Source organism: Podarcis filfolensis (genome assembly GCF_964270895.1).
Source record: "Podarcis filfolensis genome assembly, chromosome: 6".
NCBI lineage: Eukaryota > Metazoa > Chordata > Lepidosauria > Squamata > Lacertidae > Podarcis > Podarcis filfolensis.
Genome location: NC_139609.1, coordinates 68472348 through 68499141, shown reverse-complemented (window position 1 = coordinate 68499141; position 26794 = coordinate 68472348). Strand labels below are relative to the sequence as shown.

General features: G+C 39.4%; 1 protein-coding gene across 3 annotated transcripts in view; it reads right to left on the bottom strand.

Annotated features, from left to right (window-relative positions):
- Positions 1-26794, bottom strand: part of IPO9 (importin 9) — a 35771-nt gene that overhangs the window by 2203 nt on the left and 6774 nt on the right. The window contains exons 1-23 of one of the 3 annotated variants that reach the window (XM_083617341.1): positions 22560-22661; positions 19535-19596; positions 18486-18572; positions 18046-18247; positions 16835-16923; positions 15181-15267; positions 13845-13964; positions 12990-13090; positions 12173-12231; positions 11594-11745; positions 11240-11338; positions 10716-10822; positions 9854-9993; positions 9291-9450; positions 8804-9030; positions 7893-8041; positions 6271-6399; positions 4525-4800; positions 3790-3956; positions 3410-3543; positions 2550-2669; positions 1506-1610; positions 1131-1207 (exon numbers count right to left, since the gene is read on the bottom strand). In XM_083617341.1, coding sequence (XP_083473467.1) covers positions 1131-1207; positions 1506-1610; positions 2550-2669; positions 3410-3543; positions 3790-3956; positions 4525-4800; positions 6271-6399; positions 7893-8041; positions 8804-9030; positions 9291-9450; positions 9854-9993; positions 10716-10822; positions 11240-11338; positions 11594-11745; positions 12173-12231; positions 12990-13090; positions 13845-13964; positions 15181-15267; positions 16835-16923; positions 18046-18106 — 2559 coding nt within the window. In that variant the 5' untranslated portion in view covers positions 18107-18247; positions 18486-18572; positions 19535-19596; positions 22560-22661. Of the gene's footprint in view, positions 1-1130; positions 1208-1505; positions 1611-2549; positions 2670-3409; positions 3544-3789; positions 3957-4524; positions 4801-6270; positions 6400-7892; positions 8042-8803; positions 9031-9290; positions 9451-9853; positions 9994-10715; positions 10823-11239; positions 11339-11593; positions 11746-12172; positions 12232-12989; positions 13091-13844; positions 13965-15180; positions 15268-16834; positions 16924-18045; positions 18248-18485; positions 18573-19465; positions 19597-22559; positions 22662-26794 lie in introns of those variants that run through there. The other 2 variants (XM_083617342.1, XM_083617340.1) reach the window with 2 other exon arrangements.

Here is a 26794-nt window from a genome sequence, read left to right as displayed (position 1 = left end):
CACTTCGCAAGACGATTTTCCCTATGGGCTTGCTTCGCAAGACGAAAACGTCTTGCGAGTTCGTTCGCTTTTTTCCTAAAGCCGCTTGAAGAGGCGCAGTTGCGACGGACCGTGCTTCGCAAGACGAAAAACATCGCAAGACGAAAAGACTCGCGGAACGAATTAATTTTGTCTTGCGAGGCACCGCTGTATTAATGCAAGAGAGTGATAACAATATAAAATGCTCAAGACCTTAGTTTAAAGGTCTTAAACCCTTAAGCCTTGTGCCTACTCCAATGTTCTTTTCATGCCAGGCAAAATGCCTTTTTATTTTTCCACCTGAATTGCTCCCTGTCAGATACTAATACTAATCTGTCACTGCTTTGCTTTTATTGCTTCTGTTGTTTTAGTTTATTTTGTTTTGGTATGATTTTACTAGTTATTTTAAAATAAATGATTGCGTTTTAACCCCAAAGAGGAGTTTTATCAAATTCTAATTTCAATTTTGATTTATTTCATTTTTCTTATACATCAGACTCAGTATTATATAGCTCTCTTGCTGTTAAAAGAAACTTTCCTGAAAGATGAACCTTCCTCTCCAAATACAAACGCTCCACTGACTACAACAACTCAAAGGCATTAATCCTCAGTTACAAAATTTGTGTTGGGATAATATAACAGCAAAGCAGTTTGGGAAGGGGGAAAGAAGCAGAACATTTTCAGTCATTTTCCCACTCAAAATTAGAACTCCAGATGCTTCCTGTCCCAAGATTTAAAAAGCTTTTCTCTTTAAAGAACAGAAGCAGAGCACTATTACATCCCAATATTCAGGACCACTGGTTGGCAACACAGAGAAATCTAGATTGTTCTTTCTGAGTCCCCTTATTTACTGACCATCAGATGGATGTACTGATTTTTGTCTACAGCCTTATGTGTGGTGCTATGCATTACTGTGAGATAAAGCTTTCAAAGTTAATTACAGTAGCTTCGTGCTGTTGTGAGGGCATGTTAAACAGATGAGAATAAATATTCAAGTCAGTATTCAACAGTATTAACTGTATTCCAGGTGTTTGAATAAGTATTTTAAAAGATTAGAATAAGTATTTAAAAAGATTAGTGAACAGCAACGAAACCTTGATCATTCAACCTACCTGTAGGTCTATCTGATACAAAGGATCCTTCAGTGCATCTGGATCGTCTTCATCATCATCTTCATAATAATCGTCATCTGTAAACAAACAATGTGATATGTGAGCCATCATATTGGCAAGAAAACACCAATATGCACAATTACAGAAATCTGTCTTTTTTGCATACACTTTTTGCACTGAAATGAACTACAACACTTTTATTTAGACACTGAATACATTTGAAAGAAGAAATAAATTGGTGTTATTTCAGTTCTTATATAAGTCACATTTCTAAACAACACAGTGAAAGTGGTTTGTAAAATACTTTTACTAAAGGCTTGGGTCTACCGCTCCCTGCACAAATAATCTTCACAAGTTTAGAACTGCTTTGCTCACCATACTTGTTTGTAGCAAGAATATCAGACAATAGCTGCCCTGTTAACCCTTCCTCCTCCTCGTCCTCTTCCTCTTCTTGATCTTCCCACATATCATTGGATTCCTCTGTTAATTAAGAGAGAAACAGTTTTGCCTTGAGGAGTGGGTTTTTTTGTTTTTGTTTTTGTTTTGCTTTGATGTAAAGTTCACCACCTGGACATTGCTTTTTAACTAGGAGGCATACTGGAAATTTCAATTTGGACAGAGCTGTACATTTCTGAGCAAGCAGAATATTACCAAGAAAGCTGCAATTCTCACCAAAAAGAAAAATATACTGAAAGTGCCATGGTTGACAATGGAATGCTCTATATAGGTACATAGAAAACTCAATTCTAAGCACATATACCTACAATTAAGTACTATTTTAAAATTGTATTTATTGCCAAGTAAATTTGTCATATTATTTTGGTTAGTAATTCACATACTTCTAATTGAAAATATTTGTTTCATGGAGTACTTAGTATTTCTAGTCACTGAGGAAAATTACATAGAATTGGGGCATATAAAGGGAGCAGAGCTCTCACTACTAAGTAAGAAGACCTATACCCAGAACTCCTATTCTCTAAACACCTGAACTCTCATGCAGCTTAGTGCAAATCTAAGATTGTCCACAGCATGTGAGCATTCTCTATGATTTATGGGTTAAAAAAATTAAAACCAAACACACACACACACACACACACCATGCGGGCATAGTTGACATTTTGTGCTATAGAAGCAGCAGTCATATATTTTAATGTATTACATTACATTACATGTATTATCTTACCAAGGAGCTCATTGCAGCATACTTGGGTCCCTATCCCTCCATTTTATCATCACCACTACCTTGTGAGGTAGGCTAGGTTGAAAGACAGTGATGGGCCCTAATGTGAGATTCATGTCAGAATGGAAACGTGAACCTGGTCTTCCTAGGCCTAGTCTGAAACACTTTACCACTGCAACATATTGGATGGCACCAAATGATAACCACCATAAAGACTGAAAGTCACATCAGTGTTGTACCTTGACTCCATTCTGCAGCAGTTTGTCGAGAAGAGCTTGCTTCCATTGCATTAGAAAGTTCATTTATTATCAATTTTAAGATTTTAACTAGCAAAGGAATGTTTGTCCAGCGTTCAGGATCTGAGAAGAACAGAGGAAAAAAAGTCTATACATGCAGCTAAGAATTTAGGAAACTCGATGCAATTACGTAAACGTTCACAACTGTCTGAAGAGGCATTCCAAATCTGTTGAACTCTTCAGTTTTTAAAGTTGTCACAAAAACCAGCAGTAGTCAACTCTTTTCAACACTATACATTCACTATGATCCCATGAGTTTGACCAAGCTGCGGGAGGCAGTGAAAGACAGGAGTGCCTGGCGTGCTCTGGTCCATGGGGTCACGAAGACTTGGACATGACTAAATGACTAAACAACAAATGATCCCTTTAACATTGTTTTCTAAACTAATGACTGAGTAGACATCCTGTTGAGCAGTTACATTTGCAGCATCAGGGAGAACTGGATGACTAAATGCCAATCCTTTGCACAGTCATCATCACTTTATCTTATTATTTAAAAGATGGCACTCTTCTATATACGATTGCTATTTATAAGTCAGCAACTGTTCACTGTTTCTGACCAACATGCATTTAATGCATTCAACTACTATAAAATCTCTTATGTCTGTGTAAGCCTTGCATTCTACATTAGTCTGAAAAAGACCAGAAAAAGATGTACATGTCATAACTTTCAAAGCTTTTAATTCTCTGTCAGTGGCACTTAAGTCCACTGGTTTTGAAGGGAGTGGTAGCATATTTTAATGGACTTTCTATGCCTCTTACTTCTGGCTGATTCAATCTTGAAAGAATATGTTAACACTTACTTTTAGCTGCTTTTGATCGTGTGCGTATTCCTTCTTCCATATTAAATATTTCTTCTCCCTTTACCCTGATATCCTGCAGTCGCTTGTCATCTGTATTGATACCATGCTGGAGGAGTTTACACAGGGCTACAGAGCTGAAAATTTTAAGAGTCACATACTTGAAGATCAGCTCCATTCTTAGTGTCATCCTATTTACAAGACTTTAGAACTAGTTTCCCCTTATCTACAAATTTGGGGCAGAGTGGTTTGTTCAAAGAGCAGGTTATTAAAGCAAAACCAGGAACAAACAACTATAATGACATAGGATTCTTTAAAATGAAAGGTATGAGCATGCTCAATTATTTCAAGGCATACATGTGATCAAGGGATGGACACCTTACCTGACCTTGCCTTCATATTGTCCATAGAACAAATGTTGTCGACTCATCCACTCTGACATTACAAACTCCAGAGCAGGCTTGCCTGTTGGCCCAGGTAGACTACAAAGAAACTCTAGTAGTGGTTCAAGTTGAGAATGAACCAGGTGAGCAAATACCATGATCAAAGACTGCAAGAGAGACAAAGTAAGATAGACATTTTGACTTTTGTATTTTGGGAATTTCAGTCGTTTTACCAATGTTTGAAACTGAACTCAACAATAACATCCTGCAAAACCAAAAAAGGATTGCAGGATCAGTCACTGAACTTGACTGAAAAAGTTACAAAGCACCTAGTCCCCATGCATCCTGCTAAGAAGCTTAGTCATCTTTCATGATGCATCTCAAATATAATTTTAGAATTTTGCATCTCAAATATAATTTTAGAATTTTAGAAGTTCTCTGCTTAAGTAGCAGTAATGAACACAAGTTGTTTTGTACGCTAATACAATGTTTGTGGTAATCATAGGGAATATACTGTTTCATAAGCAATGGATAAACAAACTTGTGAGTTCAGTTCAGAACACCCACTTACAACTGGAATGCCATCCCGCCAGGCATTAGTGAACATATCCCTCACCAAATTAGCTTTGCTCTAAGCCAGGTCAACTTCATGTATAAAACTACAGGATAGCTAAATACATCAAGGGGTTTGGGCAAGGCAACTCATTTTATCAACTTAAGTTTTGAGCCTCTTACCTGCATTACAGTGAGTGTTTCTGCTTGCTGCATTTTACTAAGAATTGCTCTCAGAATCTGGTCAAGATTCTCTCCTAATTCACTCCCTGCTTTAGAAATCAACGTGGAAACTAATCTGCCTACAAAGGCAGCTGTGAATTCTGAAGTGCGTGGATCAAGAAGCTGGCTCACCACCTGCATCACATACCACAGTCCATTGTGGCCTTGCTCATCATGCCACTGTGCAATTTGCTCCAGAGCGACTGAAATATATGCACGTAGACACTCACCACCATTCTGAAAGAACAAAGCACGTGAGAATACACACTTTCAACCTACCAAGTGCTTCAGACATTTAACAAACAGCCTTATAGGCCCAAAGGAAACAAATTAACTGGCAAGAGATTGTACGAGTCAAAAACTGTATGTGGAATATCTTTTTCATGCAAACTTGCTCCTTTCCTTTTATGCAAGGGCTAGGAAATAGTCCTGAGTGCCACCAAAACATGTTTATCTGGCAAAATTTGCACTTGGGAACTATCTGTTATGATGACAATATTCTGAGCTCATGCACTTAACATTGAGAGAATGCTATGAAAACACAGGATGCATTTCTGAACCTGGAACTATGTCTGAATGGTTCCAAAGGGTATAAACATGATCTACAGCCAGCCAGCTATGAAAGACTCAACTGGGGAAATGTTACTTATTAAGCAATGACAACTTACCTGTATTGCAGTAGTACCAGTGCCAACAAAGACATGATGGACAGGACCCCATAATTCATTAGTTTATGCTTTATGAGTTATTGTTTTGGATTTGAATGGGAACTACCTTTCCTATGAAATCAAGGTCAGTGAAGCTTGCCCCAAGTGCATGCAAACTCTATTATGTATTATTTATTTCATTTATTCATCACTTTGCTGACAAAAGTGACCTACTTAAACCAATTACAAGAGCACAACCAAAAACTATTTTAAAAATCTACACAAACACAAGACAGGTCTTAAAGATCCTGCCCCACTACAAGAAATCGTAAGTACTTAATAACGTTCAAATTAATGGTCAAAAGCCCATGTAAAAAGGAACGTTTTAGCCTGCCACCTAAAAATGGATAAAGATGATACCAGGCAAGCCTCTGGGGAGCATTCTACAAACAGGAGCCACCACTGAAAAGGCCCATTCTCAAGTTTCCACCCTTCAGAATTTCTGTGGAAGGGGTACATGGAGAAGGGTCTCAGATGATGATCACAATGTCCAGGTTGGTTTATGTGAGGAGCTTGGACTTAACTCACAACCTCCTTTCAAATATTCTTCCGTGAATATATTTCATCTTTAGGTTTCTTGCTTCTCTCCAATTCATTCATATAATTTGAGTTGTGTTAATAGTTTAAGAATAGACAGTCTCCTATGAAAAATTGTTTCAGTCTACAATAAAAGGCTACTAAAAAATATTCTCAAAGTACTATAAAACCCATTTACTTCTCTTAATTCATTCTATTATAAATTACCAAAAGAAAAAGAGAGGAGCACGAGGTACTCACTCGCTCTGGTATTTTGGGGGCTTAAGCAAGGTAAATTTCAAGTTACTATGACCAAGAATTATAATAAAAACAAGATACTTGTGCTTTCAATAACAGATCCAGTTGCAATTTCCAGTCCATAAACCTAAATATGATATGCAGTATGAAGTGGTTGGCTTCAACTCAGAAGCTTCCAGACAATGCAAGATCTAACAAAAACTTCCCTCTTCCAAAAAATGATTACCTGCATGGTAGCATGGTCATCTGTGTGCAGACTACACTGAGCCACAGCAGGAAAAGCTTGGCAGATTAGGAGCTGTGAAAGGGGAGGTTTAGTATTCCTCACAACAGTTGTTAATATGTCTATCGAAGTCTGAAAAAGAAAAATTCAGATAGATGTTGAGTAGTTTTGGAATAAGGAGACACAGCACAACGTCAGGAAAGGAGCAGATCAATTTGCAGAAAACATTTTTGTCATCTGCAAAATATTCTTGCAGAGATTCTTCCAGATGGTCGCATCAAGAGTAGTCAGAAGAGTGGTAGTTTTAGTGTGCTGGCTGGAACCAAATTAAGATGTTGAACTTAGGTCCTGTTGAACTCAAAGTGTTTCATTAGTCATGACTAGCTCTCATGGAAATAAATTATATTTAAATTCAACTAATGTGTCCTGGTCCAAACACTGTGAAAAATCCTCTCAATCTGGTTAATGGTTCAGTTTTCACCAAGAAACAGTTACTGAAATAACTGTGACACCTAAAGGAACAAAGACAAGGTATGTGCACTGTTCTCAAAATAGATACAGTGGGAGCACATCTTACATGCGTTCTGTTTATGCAGATCCAGATGAAGTGGGTCTTCCTCAAGAGGGGAGCGAATGGGGGGGATCCCATTTCAAAATGGTGTTCCCATCACTTCTCCACAAGGAATATCCCCCAGTGGAATGGAAAAGGGCACCTCCGGGGGCTTCCCAGTTAGCAATGGCCCACCCCACCTGGCCCCATCACTCCTATCCCTCTCCACATGTGCCTTGGCAACAGAGGTGAGCTACCACTGCTCTCCTGGCTTCCAAACATAGCATGTTGCTTGAATGAGAGGGAGAGGCACAGGGAGCTCGGCACTGTGTAGCTGTAGAGTAGAGGACTGGTTCCACTTTATTGTACAATACTGAACTCACAGCACCTTATCCCTGCCTCACTTCCTCCAGTATGTGCCAGCAACATGCTGTGTTTGGAAGGTGGGAGAGCAGCGGTGCCCAGCCTCTGCCACCCTGCTGGCTGCCAATAAAAGAGAGGGTGAACCCAGCAGTGCTGTACTTCTTGAGGCCATTAGGTAGCTGGAGGTGGTGGGTTCATAGTGCTTGTTGCTGCCAGTGAGAGGAAAAATGACCTGTTGCTGCTGGTGATGGAGGTTCTTCTTCCTACAGGCAACTCTCCACTTACACGGGGGTTATGTTCTGAGCCCCTACATGCATAAGTGAAATGTGCGTAAGTGGGGAGCACCCTGGAGAGTACTTGTGGCTTGCAAAGAGACCATCCCCAGAGCCCAAAGAGGCCATCCTTTTGAGGCTCTGGAGTCTCCCCGTGAGCCAGACTTTCCAGGTCTCTCCCACTACTTTCAGGTTCCTGGCACTGTGCATGTGTGCGGTTGTATGCAAGTAGATTGCGTGCAAGTTGGGAGTTGCCTGTACACAATTTTGTGTATATGTGCTTTGTCAGAAACCAAACCCACACATAAGACACGATCCAACTGTATGCCCTTCTCTTCCATGATTATGTATTTTCAGTAATAAAAAGTATTTCTGTTTTTATAAACCGCATTAGGATATATAAAGCATTTCACGTTCTGAGAAGATACCCTCATACTTACTGCACAAAGCCCTGCTGGAATCTTATCAGCAGGAGCCTGCATGATGCTGACAAGGGTTGGGATCAATCGCATCTGCATTGCATCTTGGCAGGCTTCTATTTGTGCTAATTCCTTAAAGATATCTTGGGCAAGTGAGGCCACAACAGGATCTAAAGCAAGAAAAACACCCAATTACCAAGAGTATAAAATTACATCAAATTATATTACTGAAGTAAGGAAATGCGGCGTGCTAATTTTAAATCCTCCTGGATCAAATATGATGCTCTTCCATTATATGTGGCAGGGTTCCTCCTTTCTGCCTAAACAAAGCAGTTTGTTTTAAATTATAAAGGTCAGAAAGAAAGTCACAGCTGTGATGTTTGCCTTTGGTGATTCATGCATTATATGTGGGGATGCCTTAGCTTGACTCGTCTGCAGTCCCAATGTCATGATAGCTGGTTAGAAATATCAACAATCAAGAGTAAAAGACTAAACAGTGGGAAAGAATGCTTGATTTCCACATACTTAAAATATGTCCCTTGCTCCTAGCTACTAACAGTAATTATTAAATGCAAAGGGCGGAAGAGGTGCTACCAGAACTGGGTGAAGAAAGATGCAGAGATTCTGATCAACCACACCTCAAAATTTCTAGCATTATTTACGAGAAAACAGGATTGAAATAATATATAGCTCTAATTATTATAACTACAAGTTCACCAAGCTCTAGTTGGGGCATTTTCACAGATTAAGAAATGAGCATGTCAAATACAATTTCTTGATGGATTTTCCTATCCACGGAAATTTCACTGTTGTCTTTCACAACAAGGCATTGGGACAGCCAACACATACATAACCCTGTTAACTGAAGATAGTTTCATGAAGATTATCTGTATCCATAATATGATCATTAATAGTTTTGCCTGAGCACATACCATTACTATATTTGAGAAAGATGGCAATGGTGAAGGGGCAGATCTTGTTCTCTACGCTTGCTGTAAAGGCTGGATCTACTGTGCAAACAATGCAAAGTGTTTCCATCACAAGATTGAGGACCTCAGAACTAAACTGAGCTGCTAAGTGAATTAGTCCATCAAGGATACTGGGAAGGAAAGGCTGCAAGACGTGGGTGCTTTCAGATATCTTCAACTGGTCACAATACCTGGGAGGGAAAACCCAACAAACATCAACAGTCAGTAATACAGTAATGGTGTCCAATATTTCTTTCAGGCTGCAATCCTATCCATACTTATCCAGACATAAGTCTGGTTAGGGCTTATTTCTGAGTACATATGCACTGTCATAATCACAGTGTCAAGATTACAGCTTCAACATTTCACCTGTCACAGCAAGAAATTGTGAACATTTCCTTGTATCAGCCTACAATCAACTAATATAGGTTCTATTTCTTGACCTACTTACCCCCAAATAGCCCTTACTGCAGAAATTCGAACAGAAGGGGGTTGAGTTTCATGAAGACCACTAACTGTGGCTTGTAGGAACTGCTGGATGAGCTCTGGGGACATTGCGACTGTGAAACGACTGGCAGCCCAAAGAGCACGACCAAGGAGAAAAGGAGACACTGGAAGAAGGAAAAAAGCATTCGTGCATTTCTCCCTCATTACCATTAAACAGAAGGATCCAATATATTATTGAGAAGAGCTGTATACAGTTACAGAATGGTCTTCAACTGTTTACTCATTGTAACTTTACTGAAATTAATGGACTTAACTTAGTCATCTTCATTAATTGCAATGGGTCTACTCAGAGTAAAATGCCTCTTCCACACTGAAGCTCCCTCTATTTACATTTTATGGACTTCATTTTAGCAAATGTCTCCCTCCTGCGTTAATATTTTGATGTTAATGTTTTAGGCTAGTTTATCTTTTTTAAGTTTAGAAATCTATGGGTAACAATTTTTCCAATACAGCTTGAGTTTCAGGTTATTTTCTAGGAACCAATCAGCAAACCAAATGATGAAGTACCTGACAGGTTGAGGTCTGCAAGAACTACATTTGTTAGAAATCCATGCATATCAAAGTGTATTCTACCATTCTTCACACTGTCTGTGATAAGAGATTTGACAGAACCTAAAGCCAGCATGCAAGCTTCATGTATCTTCCACCTGTAATAAATAAATAAGTTACTTAGGTCTTCCAATATTCATTTTTCTATTTTACTTCTGGAGAAATTATACAAATATCTTTTGTTACCCTTAATAACACAAAAGGTAAATATTTGTATATATTAACTGTAAACATGGAGTACTGTATACCGTATTTTTCGCCCCATAGGGCACACCGCCCCATAGGACGCACCTAGTTTTTTGGGGGGGGGGGGGAATAAAGAAAAAAAAATTATTTCCCCCCCCAAGCGCGGGGCTGGCGCGGGGGAAGCCCGAGCTTCCCCCGACCCCAGCCCGAGAACAGCCTGCTATCTGCAAGACTATGGAGCCTGGGGGAAGTCGCGCCGGTCTCCCCAGGCTTGCGGAGAGCTGCGCGAAGCCCAGGACTGCATCTCTATGGTAGCTTTTGTTATGTGAATGGTGTCACAGACCCACTAGGTGTATTACATGGACCCCCAATTGGGAACTTAGATTATAAGATGCATAGTCCCCCCCCAAAAAAAATCCTACAATAATTTGGATAATCTAACTGGCATTTGAATAGTACCAATATAGTGCATATGCACTATAAATACAAATTTAACAGCTGGTAACTGGAATAGTTAAGACTGTCAGTTAATATCATTTCTGACTACATCAATCAATGAAACTGATTTGTTTTCGTTGCCTGCTAAATAATCTGAGATAGTACCATCAAATGAATAGCTGCCACCCAGTCTTACCAATGCTCAGCACCACTGTTTTTAGCTTGCTCAGCTTCCTGCAAGTGTCTTGTAGCTGCTGCAGCCAATGCTGTTGCACTCTCATTCTGGAAATCAGTCGCAACAGCCTACACAGAAATATGACAATAGGATACATTTTGCAGACAAGAAAAAAGGGAACTCATTTCACACTACACCTTGTTGAATATAAAGCTAGATGTTTAAGTACATAGTCCCAGAACACAGAGAATCTGGGCATGGTAGAAATGCCCTCTGAAATGCCTTCATTCTCTGTTTCAGATTGACTTTTTCCAAGATGCTTAGTGGAATATCCAAAGAGAATGAAATCACAGAATCATACGAGTTGGAAGGGATTTTGAGGGCCATCTAATTCAATGTAGGAATCTCAACTAAATCATACATGAAGTGGCTCTAAAGAAAATACTCAAGTTCCATGTATATGGGTTTGTATTTGTGTATAAGCTGCATGTGAAAAATCACTACTATTTACCATTACTGCAAAAACACTGCATATTATTTCTTACCAGCAGTAAGTCCTGTGCAGCAATCCTAACTGTGTAGGAAAATGTATCATCATCTTCATCTTCAACAAACTGTTGTGGGTTTGCAGTCCAGACTTTTATCTAAGTAGGAAAGCACAATACTTATAGGAAACCCTTAGCCTATTCAGGAATACATGCAACTAAATTACCGTAACCAACACATGCAGAAAGGTTCCAATGTTATTTTTCAGATCACTGGAGACTATTACAAAGGAACTGATTCAATAATCATAAATATTGTATCTTCTACCACTAAGTTCTAACCAGCTTTAAAGGCTGTATACCGAAGCGTTAAAAATCATTTTCTAAATAATAATGTACAGTAAATATATTTACCTGCTCTTCTGTAATCTGCATATAGAGAATGATGTAATATATTAGCTCTGGCAACGCTTTCTTCACTGTGCTTTTAAATTTGTGGTTTTCCAACAGAGCATGAACAAACTCAAATATGCTGAATACTAGGTTTTCAAAGCCCAAAACTTCACCTAAATTTGAAAAAAGTAAAGATTGTTAAAGTCAAACTTTTTTGTGATAGGAAAAAATTATGAATAGTTTCCAAAATTAATTCAACTTATTGCATGACAGTCAAATTATTCCTTTTTTTTACACAGTTTCAAATCTTTGCCAACAGCAAGTATCTTGTTGTTTATGTTGCTGTTTTAACATTTAAAATCTCAACTACAGTTATACAGAAATATATTAAAAATTATTGGCTTCACCTAAGTTAGTCAGTTTTTAATTTTTTTCCAAGGTTTCCAGCAAATAGTACTTAATCTTATAATATTCACACAGCATGCTTTTCAAGGATGACTTATTTCTTCTAGAGATCCATGTGCTGTGAGTTTCTTACAGATGTTTCTTATAGATGTTTAGATAGAGTTTCAATCACACCTGTAACAGTGAGTTTCTTACCATCAGAATCCACTGGGTCTTCTACTTCTTCTGTGTAATTTACTTCTGTTCTCACATAGGTATGTTAGTTAAGGAGAAATAGATTCAATTGACATACTACCAGATCATGGCACCTTTTTTTAAGGACCAAATCCTTTGCAATGAAATTACTATACTTCAGTCAGCGTAAGTGAGCAACAATAACACTTGAACGGGAAATCAATACCATATTGTGGCTAATTCTTTTTTTAAAAATAGACAAACTGGCTGCATATCACAGCCACCTTTATTAGAGACGTTAAAATGATTTTTTCTTGCAACTGTTGATTATGTGATACTTTTTTCTCAGGGTTGTAAGCCACTTAGAGCATAATCTTTTTGTGAAGAGGTGGTATACAAATAAAGTGATAATGAGATATTCTAAGATCTAAACAACAAATTATGACACAGATGCATCCATGTTCTTTCTTAGAACATGCATCCATGTTCTTTGAGGAGGCCCATTCTGTATCAGGCCTAGGTTGAGGGTGTCCCCTCAAAGCTGCTATTTGTTCCAGTAGCCAAAATATTCAAGCATGCCTTCACCTTCTCATGTCAATCTTCTCAGTAAGATATATTATTCAGAAATGCCACAGAACTAATTCTTTCAGCCTCAAGTCATTTGCTTGTGAGTAAAATGCTTGTTGCATGTACAAATTTACACCACCACTGTTTACTTTTTCCTTTCTATCATCCTTTTCTTTCACATAGAAAGCCTAGATTTCACATAGAAAAGAACCTCTTTTCCTTTTCTTTCTAGAAAATCTGCTCTTATTTCAAAATGCAGAAAAAAGGATATAAGGCTGCACTTTCTGTAAGTGTATTCCACACAATAGGAAGGATCTGTTGCATGGAGGAAATCATATGCCTTGGGTAGTTTTTCACTAAGGCCGTCACTGCCTGCAGAAGGAAAGGATCCTTACAATCATTTTTTTACAAAATTAGTAATTTCCCCTCTAAAAACCACTATATTCACATTTCTCCATCTGAAGAATAGACTTGTCTTATATGCATGTGAATATTAATACTGAAATTGGTAATTAAATGAACACAAACGTGAATCTATTATTCTCTGATTCTATGATCCATAGACACAGTATGACCCATAGATTCATTTATGTCATTAGGAGGTAGCAGCTGACAATTGATAGGAGATCCAGAAAGCCATGTCCATCTTTAAGAACCCAACCGGAAACATATTACAGGCTTACGAAAAGCTAATTCATGGGTTCTGACAAGGACGAGCAAAGGGTTGCACACAAACCCCTAGCCTTATAAGCGCCAATCTCATTCTAGATAAATTAACTATATAATAAAATATCCTGGAGTAATTTCTAACAAGGCATTCATACCACTTCGGCAGGAGTAGCATTTGTAATATGAATACTTATTTTTGATCCCTAACAGAGCTATTTTACTCCTATCATATGTAAGGGTTTCTAAAGAAAGATATTTCCTGAAACTCTGTTGTGTTGTATTTTGTTTACCTAAATTTAATGGCACCTGTTATTAACTGCTATATTAGTATTGTTATAATGTCACATACCATGTAAATAAAAACAAAGCTTAAGAACACAATTTTTGTTGCCCACTACAGCAAGACTTTCAAAAAAAAGGTTCTCTGCTTACATGCAGATGTATTTTATATACTTACCTTTAAAACCTCCATTTTAAGTCCACTATCTGATGTAGGTCCATCAGGCAGTTGTAGGGCCTGAACAAAGGCTTCAGTGAATTGCTGCACCACAGGGAAAATAAGGACTTTGGCTGCTCCCTACCAGAATAAAAAGTATCATTTGGTTTTCAGTTACAGCAATGTGTAAACTGCTTATCCCTGGGAAAAACAGTGAAGGAAACTTGTGACTCACATGCCCCAAAGCTCTTCATGGTCTCCCTCCTCCTTAAAAACAACTAACTGGTTCTAATTGCTGCAGATTTTAAAGCTACACATAATCTCTACATCTCATTTATTTGTCACTTAGCTTCCAAGCTTTGTATTCAACTAAGACTTACAGTAGACCCACCTATGTTGGTTGAATCCCACCCAAAATGGCTCAGCTTGCCCTTGGCTTCCCCCTCTCTCTTGGTGTTCCAGCAGCTGCCTTTATAAACCCTCAATTACTTGGCTTCTCCCTATACCCCCAAACACAATACAGTACAGTAGTTGATATTTATCATCAACTAATTGGATTGCATATTCAGCAAGCCTCATTTGAATCCAACTACTCTCAAGATGAAGGCACGCGGGTGGCACTGTGGGTTAAACTACAGAGCCTAGGGCTTGCTGATCAGAAGGTTGGCGGTTTGAATCTCCGCCGCGGGGTGAGCTCCCATTGCTCGGTCCCTGCTCCTGCCAACCTAGTAGTTCAAAAGCACGAAGTGCAAGTAGATAAATAGGTACCGCTCTGGCAGGAAGGTAAACGGTGTTTCCGTGTGCTGCTCTGGTTTGCCAGAAGTGGCTTAGTCATGCTGGCCACATGACCTGGAAGCTGTATGCCGGCTCCCTCGGCCAGTAATGCGAGATGAGCACTGCAACCGCACAGTCGTCCGTGACTAGACCTAACGGTCAGGGGTCCCTTTACCTTTTTACTCTCAAGATGGGCTCTAAAAATGGACTAAGCATACCAGCTGCCATTCCTGGGAGACTGCTGGAGGTGTCCCCTTGCCCCACATTATAACCAAGTTAAAGGTTCCTTGACTGTCATGCTAAAAATTATAAAAATTACCAGTCTCTCAATTTGGCAACACATTTTGCACCGACAGGCCACCTTCCATACACTCTAGTCCTATACAATGCAGGGTATAGATCAGAGGGTTTGGACATTCACATTCAAATTTCCTTTCAGTCATGATGCTAGAATAAATTTTTGATCTTGTCACCTCTTTTTTAACCTATCACAGAGTTAGTACAACCCTGTGTCAAGTATAATGGAAAGAATATTATACTACTACAATCAACACAACTCATAGATAAGGAATCAACAATTTACCTTTTCTAACTCCTCCATGTTACAGATCATATGGGCACAAGTAGTGAAGATTTCCACAGCACGTGATCTTGTACGAATACCGTAAACCTAACAGGAAAAGCAACTTGTCAAAATATGAAAACAACTAGCGTTTGTTAATGTGTTATCAGCAGCTGCCACCCACAATACTAGTTCTCCCTGCTTCACAATTCCGCAGAATTGTATCTAGTAAAAAGTAGTTAGCTTTCTAATTTTTCACTGTGCAGACAACCTAAAATTAGCACCAGATTTTCCTCAATAGATATTTTAAGATAGAATAATATATACTTTCAAACTAGCCTTTCAAAGCACTCCTAGCTGAAATGTTCTGACATTTAATTTTCTATCAAGCATACTTTGTTTCTATTGAGAGAGAAAATCATTTCCTTCTACAACCAAAATAAGCAAAACACTCATTTTTGTAAGAAATTTCCCTTTTGTAAGATATTCATCTAGAATCATCACATAACTGAAGACTGGGATGTTTAGAGGAGGAGGAGGAGGAGGAGGAGGAGGAGAAGAAGAAGAAGAAGAAGAAGAAGAAGAAGAAGAAGAAGAAGAGGACTTTGGATTTGATATCCCACTTTATCACTACCCTAAGGAGTCTCAAAGCGGCTAACAATCTCCTTTTCCCTTCCTCCCTCACAACAAACACTGTGAGGTGAGTGAGGCTGAGAGACTAGCCCAAGGTGTGACTAGCCCAAGGTGTGACTAACCCAGCAGTTGCATGTGGAGGAGCAGGGAATCGAACCCGTTTCACCAGATTACGAGTCCACTGCTCTTCACCACTACACCACTCTCTGTGAGAAAAATACTAGGCTCACTGGGGCACTAACAGAATTGGCTTAGGAGGCAGATAAGAATTAAAGAAACCATTATATACAACTTGTGTTGGTGTAATCCTTGATATAGCATGTAGCTAATAGTATATTTATAAATATCACTCTAGACCTGGAAATATGAAAACAAAGCCCAAAGGCATCTTCTCTGTCTATATTATGCAGAAACTACCACATAGTGGCTACCAGCTTCTTGTAGCAGAGCCAGAAACACACCTAGAGGATAGTTCTTGCCACACACCATGAGCGTAGTCAAGGGGGGACAGGGAGGGGCAGCTGCCCCCCATCAATAAAAATACATAGCTAACTGAGGTTCTGCCCCCCCCCAACAAAAGGCCTGTCCCCTCTAATAAAAATCCTGGCTACACCCATGCCATACATCCACATTTTAACTTGTCTAGGGATCCTCTAAGTACATATTTAGAAGAGAAGCTAGAGGAAGTATATGTTAACTATGCAAGAGCATAGATCTAAACATATCAGTACAGTGGTACCTCTAGATGCGAACGGGATCTGTTCCGGAACCCCGTTTGCATCTAGAAGCAAACATAACCAGCGACGGCACGTCTGTGCACACATGCGTTGCTTTTCGCCGCTTCTGTGCGTGCGCATGACGTCATTTTGAGCGTCTGCGCATGCGCAAGCGGTGAAACCTGGAAGTAACGCGCTCCGTTACTTCCGGGTTGCCGCAGAGCGCAACTTGAACACGCTCATCCCGAAGCACATTCAACCTGAGGTATGACTGTACTTAGTAGGATGGTTCCTACTAGATGGAAGTCATCCATTTTCACCCATACCTCTGCCATTGTAAAAATCTTGTACATCTCTGGAAGAATAACAGGAGCTACAAGGGGCATCTGTGTATCTGTCACCTCCCGAGTAAACTCTAGAAAAAAGAAAAGTAGCAAAGTACTTATTTTAGAGATTATTCAGAGTAAATTCTCACTTCCATATTGTTCAGTCTAATGACACACATATTCACAAATGAGCAAGGGTTAAGTTTCCTTTTAGGATTACATAAAGTAGAAGTCAACTTCCTTCTGAGGTGTTAAACTGCATCTGGGTTGTATTGTTTCAGACTACATGTGGTTGCTCACATAACAAATATTTGCACACAGAGGACTAAACTATGAGGCTGAAGAGTTCTAGCCTAGCCTTCTCCCCAACATCTAAACCAGCCATAGCTTTACAACCTCAGTGAGAACTAGGCTTATATCCAGTACAGGAGTCATTCAGAATTCAGCATTAATTTTCTCTAAGGAGTTACACGCAACTTCTTGGAAATTATCCACTTAACATTCACCCTAATTCTCATATTGTATAGCCAAGGCTCAGGCTTGATAGCACTACAGAGGTTCATTATGAAAATCCGCAAAAAGAGGATGGTGGCGTCCATGAACAGAGCAATCACTGATTGCCCTTTGAGTAAACCCAAAGTATCTAACATCCTTATTTCACTCAACAGAGTTTCAAGAATTCAGTGTAGTTGAAATGGCACAGGGGACTACAAGATTCAATTGGGAACAAATTTGACAAAAAATGCTGTTAGCCTGATGCTATATTACAATCTTCTGTAAAAACCCAACCCTGCAGAGGTAATAAAAAATAAATCCCAGTTCTACTGGATTTTTTTCTGTTTTAATTTAACGTTTATGAACACCATAGTTATATGTACCCTGCTAGACAGATGAACTAGTGATAACGTGCAAGGGAGATGGCTAGAGTGGATTATTTGCTGAAGATTTACTGGAATCAACAGTCTCATCTACTACTACACCTAAATTCTTTTATCATTACGCAGCTTCCAGAAATTTGTACAAGGAGAGGGGGAACTAAAAGTATTTCCAATATTACAAGCTGCAGTATGAACAATGTAATTTATAAGGCAAAGAAAGAAGGCAACACCAAGTTTCCTATCTAAAAAAAACCCCAACATATTAAAATGGTTTGGAAGCCCCGAAACAAGTTGCAAGAACTACTCAGTTAAGACAACACAATCCTCACATACCTGTAAGCACTCGCATAGCTCCATGCACTGCATTCAGATCCCCACTGACAAGCATTTCCATCAACAGATTGAAAAGCTCAGGCCAAGCTTCAGGCCAATCCCAATGAGCTATCGCTGAAACGGCATACGCAACACTTGAACGTACTTTGCTAATAGATTCTCGCAACCCATTGGGAAGCAGTTCCCTAATGGCAGCTTTTGCCTGTGGAAAATGAATGGTGGAGGAACTTAGCAAGGGACACCAATCATTTGCACAACACAGTAGGATGTACAAATGATATACTATTCCAAGTCACGTATCAGTAAATATCCAGCTGAGATGTATCCTATACAAAAAGTTCTCTATACATTTATAAATGGCTTTAACTTGGAAATCAAGGAAACACATCTCTCTTCCAAACTTGAGCATTATGTAACTGAGCAATTAATGAAAGTATTACCCTTTCTGTAGTCTCAGGAGGTCTAAACTTGTCTGACTGGGAACACCAATGAGTTTCCACATATTGTTTCAAGATCACAGAAGCCAGCTGCGAAGGAAAGCAAGGAAGATAAAACAAAACTGAGCTGTTGAAATTTAGGTCTTCAAAGGTCCTTTTAATCTCTTAGATTGCCCACAGAAAGGGCAAAGCTCTCAACATTAGATAAACATCCTAATTCAGAAGATGCCTGCTTCTTTGGTGTCAAAGTACAAGAAAAGGAACGTCAGCCGTCATAGATATGTACAAAGAGTGAGTATTTTGTTGTGGTCTGTGCTTCAGTAATAAAAGAATGTAAACATCCAGAGGCAAGGCAATAAATGCACTTTTCAATAGACAAAAAGAACACTTTTTACAAGGACATCATCCTGTCTTACACGATACCATGTTCAAGAGTTAGCTTTCTTACATTCTTCACTCTGACAAGGGAGATAAGGACTGCCAGTATCAACATTCCAGTGAAGTCACTCGCCTTAAGCACTTTTGCTTTCAAGGAGAGAAATTTCAGCATGTGCTCTCTCTCTCTCATTTGATTTAATGGGACTTAAATGTGCTTAACTTTAAAATGTTAAAAATTGAATGTCTTTATTCATGTCAGTCTGTCTATTTTAAGAAAGACATCATGATTATACCAGAAAATGTGACGTACTTCAGCAGTAGCTTACTATTGTGTAATATGTATGTTCTGCTTCTATCTCAACGTAGCTAATACTCCCTTCTTGGGCAAGGTTCTGATGACTGCATTCTTCTGCACTGGTTCTCTAGGTTGAAGACTGGGGCACTGTTTTACAGTGGTTCCACTCCTATTTGGGCAGCTGTTTCTAGAAAGTGGTGCTAAGGGACTCCTACTCAGCTCTGTGGTATTAACATCTGTGGAAGGGGCAGGGAGAAGTGAGTCGTAATACATGAAAGTGAACATCCTCTGTACCAAAATAATTGCTCACCTGGTTATAGGGATAACAGGAAGCTGCTCAGCAAACAAATACTTTAACTTTAAATTATTTGAGACTGACCTGACGAATGGCCAGTGCTCCTTGGGGATCTACAGTCAATTCTGCCAAGTGAACACCAAATTCTGAAATTAAAAGAAAAAAAAGTAAGCTACTGGTAACACAATATCATGTTTCAGAGGTTATAACGCTGGGGAAACTACATTGTCATTTTTCATGTGTGACCCTTTATTCCTTGCACAGTCCATTCCCTATAGTTCCTGCCCTATTCTCAGCTTCTCTCCACCAACCTTTTAATTCAAAAATCCTATGAACAAAAGATATTTTCAATGAATGGGTTATAGCAGAAAGTCGGAGAAAAGAGGGGACATCTAGAAATCTGAACCATTTGAAGAAAATAACACTTTGTCGTTACTTTGCCACTAATACACAAATATAGATGATAAAAAATAATGTCTGGTTGGACCAGACATCCCAACCAAATGATTTACAAAGCAAAAAGGTCATTACAAAACAAGAAGCTCATACAATTTGAAAGTGAAGCTTTAAAATTACAATCCTGTGTGTATCTAAGCAGTAAATATTTTATTTATTTAGATCAGAGACAGCAAACTGCTTTCAGGTGGAGGGCCACATGCCAGTAGTGAGTGGGGCTAAAAGCAGAAGTATGTAGAGCAACAAACATGACCCAGTCACACAAAATGCTTAAGTTTCCACAAGCACATGCATATATATCACCTTTTTCAATCATCCATCCAGATAAACAAGCATTCCAGTCAAGCATCAACTCACAAGGAGGAAATGGAGCATGGTTGCTAAGCTATGTGGCCCAAGAAGAAATCAAAGGGCCTGGAGGGTCACATGTGGCCTTGAGGTGTGAGATTCCCCACCCCAATTTTGTATTTCTACCTCCTTTATAAGGTAAAAAGCTTCACAAAGGAACTTATAACTATACTAACATAAATATGAGTTTAAAACTGTAAACATTCAATTAAAACAAATAATTCCTAATGTCTCCCAGTTCTATGGCTAGATTCCAGTTCTGCCAGTTCTACGGCACAAGAGAAGCTTCTGCACTTGGACACCATTGCAGCAGGTACGTACTGATCACGTTCACATCCTGTAATTATCCTATGCAAAATCCACTGATGATTGATGCAGTGCTAGTACAGTCCCTCAATATTTCCACCAACATCATCTCTGCAGTTTCTTATCTCCCTCTCCAATAAGACATATTATTCAAATTTATATATGTAGTTTTTTAACTCAGGGATGGGACTTCTGGCTCACAGGGTGTTCCCATCCAGTCACCCCCTTTGCAATTCCCGCAATTTCACAAAGAAAAATGGGAAGATGTTGCTTTGCAGCACAGCTGTTAAGTATTTCTGCTCCCCAACCTGTGTACTAATTCTTTCTTTTGCCAAGATATGTGATATCTTTGCAGGAAATGTAATTTGTATGCTGAGCTTTCCAACAAAACGACCCTTTTGTTTGTAAATGGACTTTAATCACTTCCCCACAAATCAGAAAAATGGTTCCCCTTTTGCTGATGCAAACCTTAACCATAACTTTTCCTCTACTCCACACATCTAAGCAGAGATAGATGGGGTAGGAGAGAGAGGGGGGGGGAAGGATAGGGTAACTGAAAGAGTCATTCAATCAAGTCATGCTTCCCTGTTTTCCTATCCACTTCTTGGCTCCAGCATTAGACAGGTTTTCCCCAAAAGAATGAGGCCCTTGGGGGGCAAAAGAGATTTCCCAACATCAAGATTGGCCTCATTCCTACAACCCTGCATGACAAGGCAGTGTGCAGCCCATGGGTTCCGTGTCAAAGTACTCTTGTAGCCCATTTGGTATGAAAAGTTGGACTGCCCTGCCTCACATCATCATGTCAGGTGACTGACAGCCATCAACATTCAAAATATGCTGACCATTATGCAGGAAGGAGGGGTAAATGATCCTAAAAACTGAGCACCTTTTCCTCTGCAGAGAACACCTTTGTATTCAAATCACTTCTTCTAGCACTCTCTAAATACAAGGCTTTCTGTGCAGCTATTTCCAGCTGAATGTATAGGCTGCAGCTGTGCAGGGCTCTCTCCAACACCAAAATATTAACTGATCATCTGTGACTGCAGAGAGCCCTAAGCTGTGCTTCAAAACCCCAACAATCAGCTGATAATTGGGACTTCAAAGCACCATGAAGAGGGCTTTGCTGGCACCTTTCTGGCCCAGTGGTGACTTTACGTGTCCCACATTTGACACCAGAAGGGCAGATATGCATGCATCGATCAAAATTGCCTGGCAGGACATACAGGGAGGCCCATGGGCTGTAGGTTCCCCACCCTGATATAGAGAATGCAATGCAAAATTTAAAAGGAGTCAATCTTTCTTTCTTGCTCCTGAATTTTTATGGGGCACAGTTCTTATAAAAGCAGGAGCATCCTAATTAAAAGAAGAAGCAATGTTAAATAGATAGATAGATAGATAGATAGATTCTTTATTGTCATTACACACGTGCAACATTGCACAAGTGCAACGAAATTGGATGCCATCCCTTAAAAACAACAAAAGCAAAACAACAACAACAACCCACAAACCACATTCCAGCCACACCCACACCCACACCCATCAATCTCCCAAGTCACACTATCGAGTTACAGCATTCAAAAGGGCCACAGCTCTCGGGTAGAAACTGTTTTTCAGTCTATTTGTCCTTGACTTGATGTTTCTATATCTCCTGCCAGACGGCAGTAGTGCAAACAGACTGTATCCCGGGTGAGATGAATCCTGCAGGATGTTGTTTGCTTTCCTAAGACAACGGGAACCGTACAATTCTTCCAAGGATGGGAGAGGTTGACCAATAATCCTTTGTGCTGTGGTTATGACCTTCTGGAGCACCTTCCTCTCCCTAGCTGTACAACTGGAGAACCAAGCACAAATACAGTATGTAAGAATGCTCTTATGTTCTTTGTTCAGAAATATTTTGTTCAGAAATATTTTGTTCAGAATGTTCTTTGTTCAGAAATATTTTCTCGAACTACTTGTGGAACCAAAGCCAATACTAGTAGTAAAAAACTGCAAAACTGGCCTTTATCCAAGTACAGGCTCCATCAGCTAGGCTCAGTGAACACCACATGCTCAGGACTGAGTCTTGATCCCCGAGGGTTCTCCCTTCGCAGAAGAACATTGTTTAGGCTATACTGGAAGAGATCCAGAAAACCTCAAGTGAGAATAGGAAAGCAATTTCCCCCTCCAGTTCCAAGTTAGTGGAATCATTATATGACCACTATGGTTACCTAGTCTTGTAACCACAGGAGTAATCTGAACTCAGGAAGACTGATGAGGATTTAAAGCACTGCTTGGTGTCAATTTTGGATTGGCAGTGAGCAAACAAGCTGCAACTTAATCCAGACAAAGCGGAAATATTGTTGGGTGAGGAGATTGGAAACTGGGAGGTAGATGTAAAACTTGTTTTGGATGGGACTGCACCACCCTGAACATCAGACTCAATACTGGAGTGCTCCTGGATTCAGCTCTGTGCCTAGAAGCCAGATAGTGAGGGTGGGTAGAATGCATTTTATGGTTTCAGCTGGCACATGGCCTCTTTCATTCGTGCTGTAGTAAATGGGCCGCTACACTGTGAACCAAGGCATTATGTAGGACTCACAGTTTGGATCATCTCTCTATTATCATCTGATCTCCATTGGTTACCAATTTGTCCCTGGGCTAAATTCAAAGTTCTGCTTTTGACGTTAAACAGCATAGGATTGGATACTAAGAACAGTCTTAAGAATCCAGCTGAACACAGAAGTCAACTTCAGAATCCCAACTCTATGCCCCTCTACCATAAGAAGTGAACCTGGTGGGCATTAGGGACAGGGTCTTCTGTTGTGCCGCAAAGATTACTGAACACCCTCCCCAAAAAGGTATGTACAAAATATGTAAACATACATCCTTACAAAAGACTTTTTGGACGCTGCACTTTAATCATAGGGTGCTGATACTGCCATTAAAAAAAATAATGATTCCTGATATTTTAAAATTGTGGTTACATTTGTTTTTTAATTTAAATGTATACTTCAATTTGATTATATTTTGTTAGCAGCTGAATATTTACCTAAGACAGAAACACAAGACAAAAATATTTTGAAAAAGATATTTGTTTACAGTAAAGTTCAACTATGCTATCACTGCAAAGACAAACATCTATAATGAAGCAAAGACATAACTACTGAGAAGCAATGCTGCATTCAAACTGTGTTTTAAATGAAACCAAGTACTTTAACTTATTCACATAACAGCAGAAGATGACATCCTTAATGCTGATTGTTGACATTCTTGCATGGACCTTGATCTAATCCAGCAAAACCTAGCTCAGTGGTACATGGTTTGGCTTGCAAGCAGAAAGTCCCAGGTCAAATCCCTGGCACTACCAGTTAGGGTTGAGAGAGACTCGTGCCTGAAATCCTGGAGACCCACTGCCAGTCAATGTAGACAATACTGAGCTAGATGAAATAATGGCCCAACCGTGGTATAAGGCAGCTTCCTATGCTGCCATAAAAAGTGCATACTCAGGATCACCTAGCACAGATTAATTATGCACACTTGATTTAGACCAGGGGTGACTAACCAGTGACCCTCCACATGCCTTTGGACTCTCAATTCCATTAGCCTCATTCAGTATGGTCAATGGTCAGAGATGATGGAAGCTGTAGTCCAATAACATCTGGAGGATCTCGGGTTAGCCACCCTTGTTTTACACGTTTAAAACATATTGGTGATTTGCGGTGAGGCAAGACTGAGGGCAGTCCTAGAAAGTTTCCAGGGAAATAGTGATGGCCAGCTGTGGGGTGGCCACTGAGATACATCTCATGTGACATGCTCTTTCACATAATTTAAGTGCTCTGACAGTGATGCTGTGATATGCTATCTCAACTAAAGCTTGCAAAACTCTTCCTGAGCAATGCTATGTAGAATGCTTCACACTAGCCTATTCTCACGGTTATTACTTAAAACCATTAACTATTTTCACTAAATCGCAATCTCATAGCCATTGCTTTCCCATCAAATGGACTCTGTGAAGAGGTATCTTTGGCTGTGAGATGGGTCAAAAATGCCCCCGTTTTCAAACCAGAGACGAGATTCAGGGCCCACCTCAGCTAGCAATAGGTTCACAACTCTTAAAATTCAACTCAGAGCCCTCGGGATAGGAAATAACTACCTGAATAATTGCTAGGGCAGGAAAAAAAACTACTTGAATAATTGCTAGGGCAAACTAGTGTTAATTTGCCTGTGTTTCCAGTTTCAGCATAACAAAATCTGCAGGTTCTGCCAAATACTACTACTACTACTACTTTTAAAATAAATAACCTATTCAGAAGGCGCAGGATGAAAATGTGACAGTTTTGAATGATGTATGTAAGCTACAACACATCAGAGGGCCCAATGGTGGTTGCTCACCCCATACTGTACCATTACATGATCATATAATGCGAAAGAGTCTGGGCTTGCTGCTAAAAGTAGAAGTGTGACATGTCCCCAAGCTTGCTTGAAGCAGCCACTCCTAGAATGAGCAATTCTCATTTGTTCTGTAACAGGAGGGCTGACCTCAGATCTTCAAAGCAGCTATCAGATCATATTTGATACTACAAGCTGCATATAAATTTTCCCTGTAGGTGCGATCACCTGACACTTGGGTTATGTGAGAAATAGGTTAGGAATCGTTGAATTTATATGGGGAGGAGGGTAAGAGTGTGTGTGAACAGACCAATACTATCCTTTCAAGAGTCTGAAATCCTGCACCTCTGTCAATTTGCCTACAGCCCCTGAATATATCCTGCATTTAATTTTCAATAGTACATACTCAGATTAATCCTTTACAGTGCTACCTTGGGTTACATACGCTTCAGGTTACACACTCCGCTAACCCAGAAATAGTGTTTCAGGTTAAGAACTTTGCTTCAGGATAAGAACAGAAATTGTGCTCCGGTGGTGCGGCGGCAGCTGGAGGCCCCATTAGCTAAAGTGGTGCTTCAGGTTAAGAACAGTTTCAGGTTAAGAACGGACCTCCAGAACGAATTAAGTACTTAACCTGACCACTGTATTTCCAGTGGGTCAGCTAATCTGAAGTGGCTTGCCTTATGTAATATAAGTTCAGTGCTGTTGAGGTGGACCCAGTGTCTAAATAAATTTATGACCAGTCATCACTATCATCAGGAGCATTAACTCATGATTGGGCCAAATGACCATCAGCCCTCATTAAGAGAATGGTTTATATGGGTTTAAGTTTCCACCAATAAATAGATATGAGAGTTTGTTAGAACATAAAACACCATGGTGGTTATCACCATTGGAGGCTACAAATGTAAAAAAGTTAAATATGGAAGGAAATTGGGCCACCTATGAAGATTTGGTGATCGAAATAGAGAATTAATGGAATGGATTTTAATGGAAATTAAAATCTATGAAGAAATTAAAACTTCGTGAAAGATTGGTTGCATTATTGTCAAATAAGTGAAATATTTAAAGAAGATAAGAAAAACAATGGATTTGAATATACAAAATCCAGGTTTGAAGTAGATTTGTTGAGTTCTAAAATTTAAATATTGTCAAAAATGTATAAACTACTTTTAGAATGGCATGTGAAAGATGAGGAAGTTAAATCAGTTATGATACACTGGGCAAAGGATACTGGTTATAATATACAATTAGAGGACTGGGGAAAACTTTGGAAAGATGGAATAAATTTTACAGCTTGCAGTTCGCTTAAAGAAAATGTAATGGAAATGATGTATAGGAGGTATATAACACCAGTGAAGTTAGCAAAAATGTACAGACGAAATAATCAATGTTGGAAATCTAAAGAAAAAGAAGGAACGTTCTACCATATGAGGTGGGTTTGTAAGAAAGTGAAGGCTTTCCGGGAAATAATATATAATGAACTTTAAATAATGTTGAAATATACATTTGTAAAGAAACCAGAAGCCTTTCTATTGGGTATTGTAGATAAATACATAAGCAAGATAAAATATTGCTTTTGTATGCAACAACTGCAGCAAAGATATTATTGGCCCAAAATAGGAAACGGGAAGAGATCCCAACAAAAGAAGAGTGGCAGATGAAGTTAATGGACTATGCCGTGTTGGCGAAACTAACTGGGAAAATTCAGAACCAGCAGGACCAGACATTTACAAAAGACTGGAATAAAAGGACTGGAACCCAAAGGGTGCTCATCAATGGTTCCTCTTCATCCTGGAGAAGAGTGACTAGTGGGGTGCCACAGGGTTCTGTCTTGGGCCCGGTCTTATTCAACATCTTTATCAA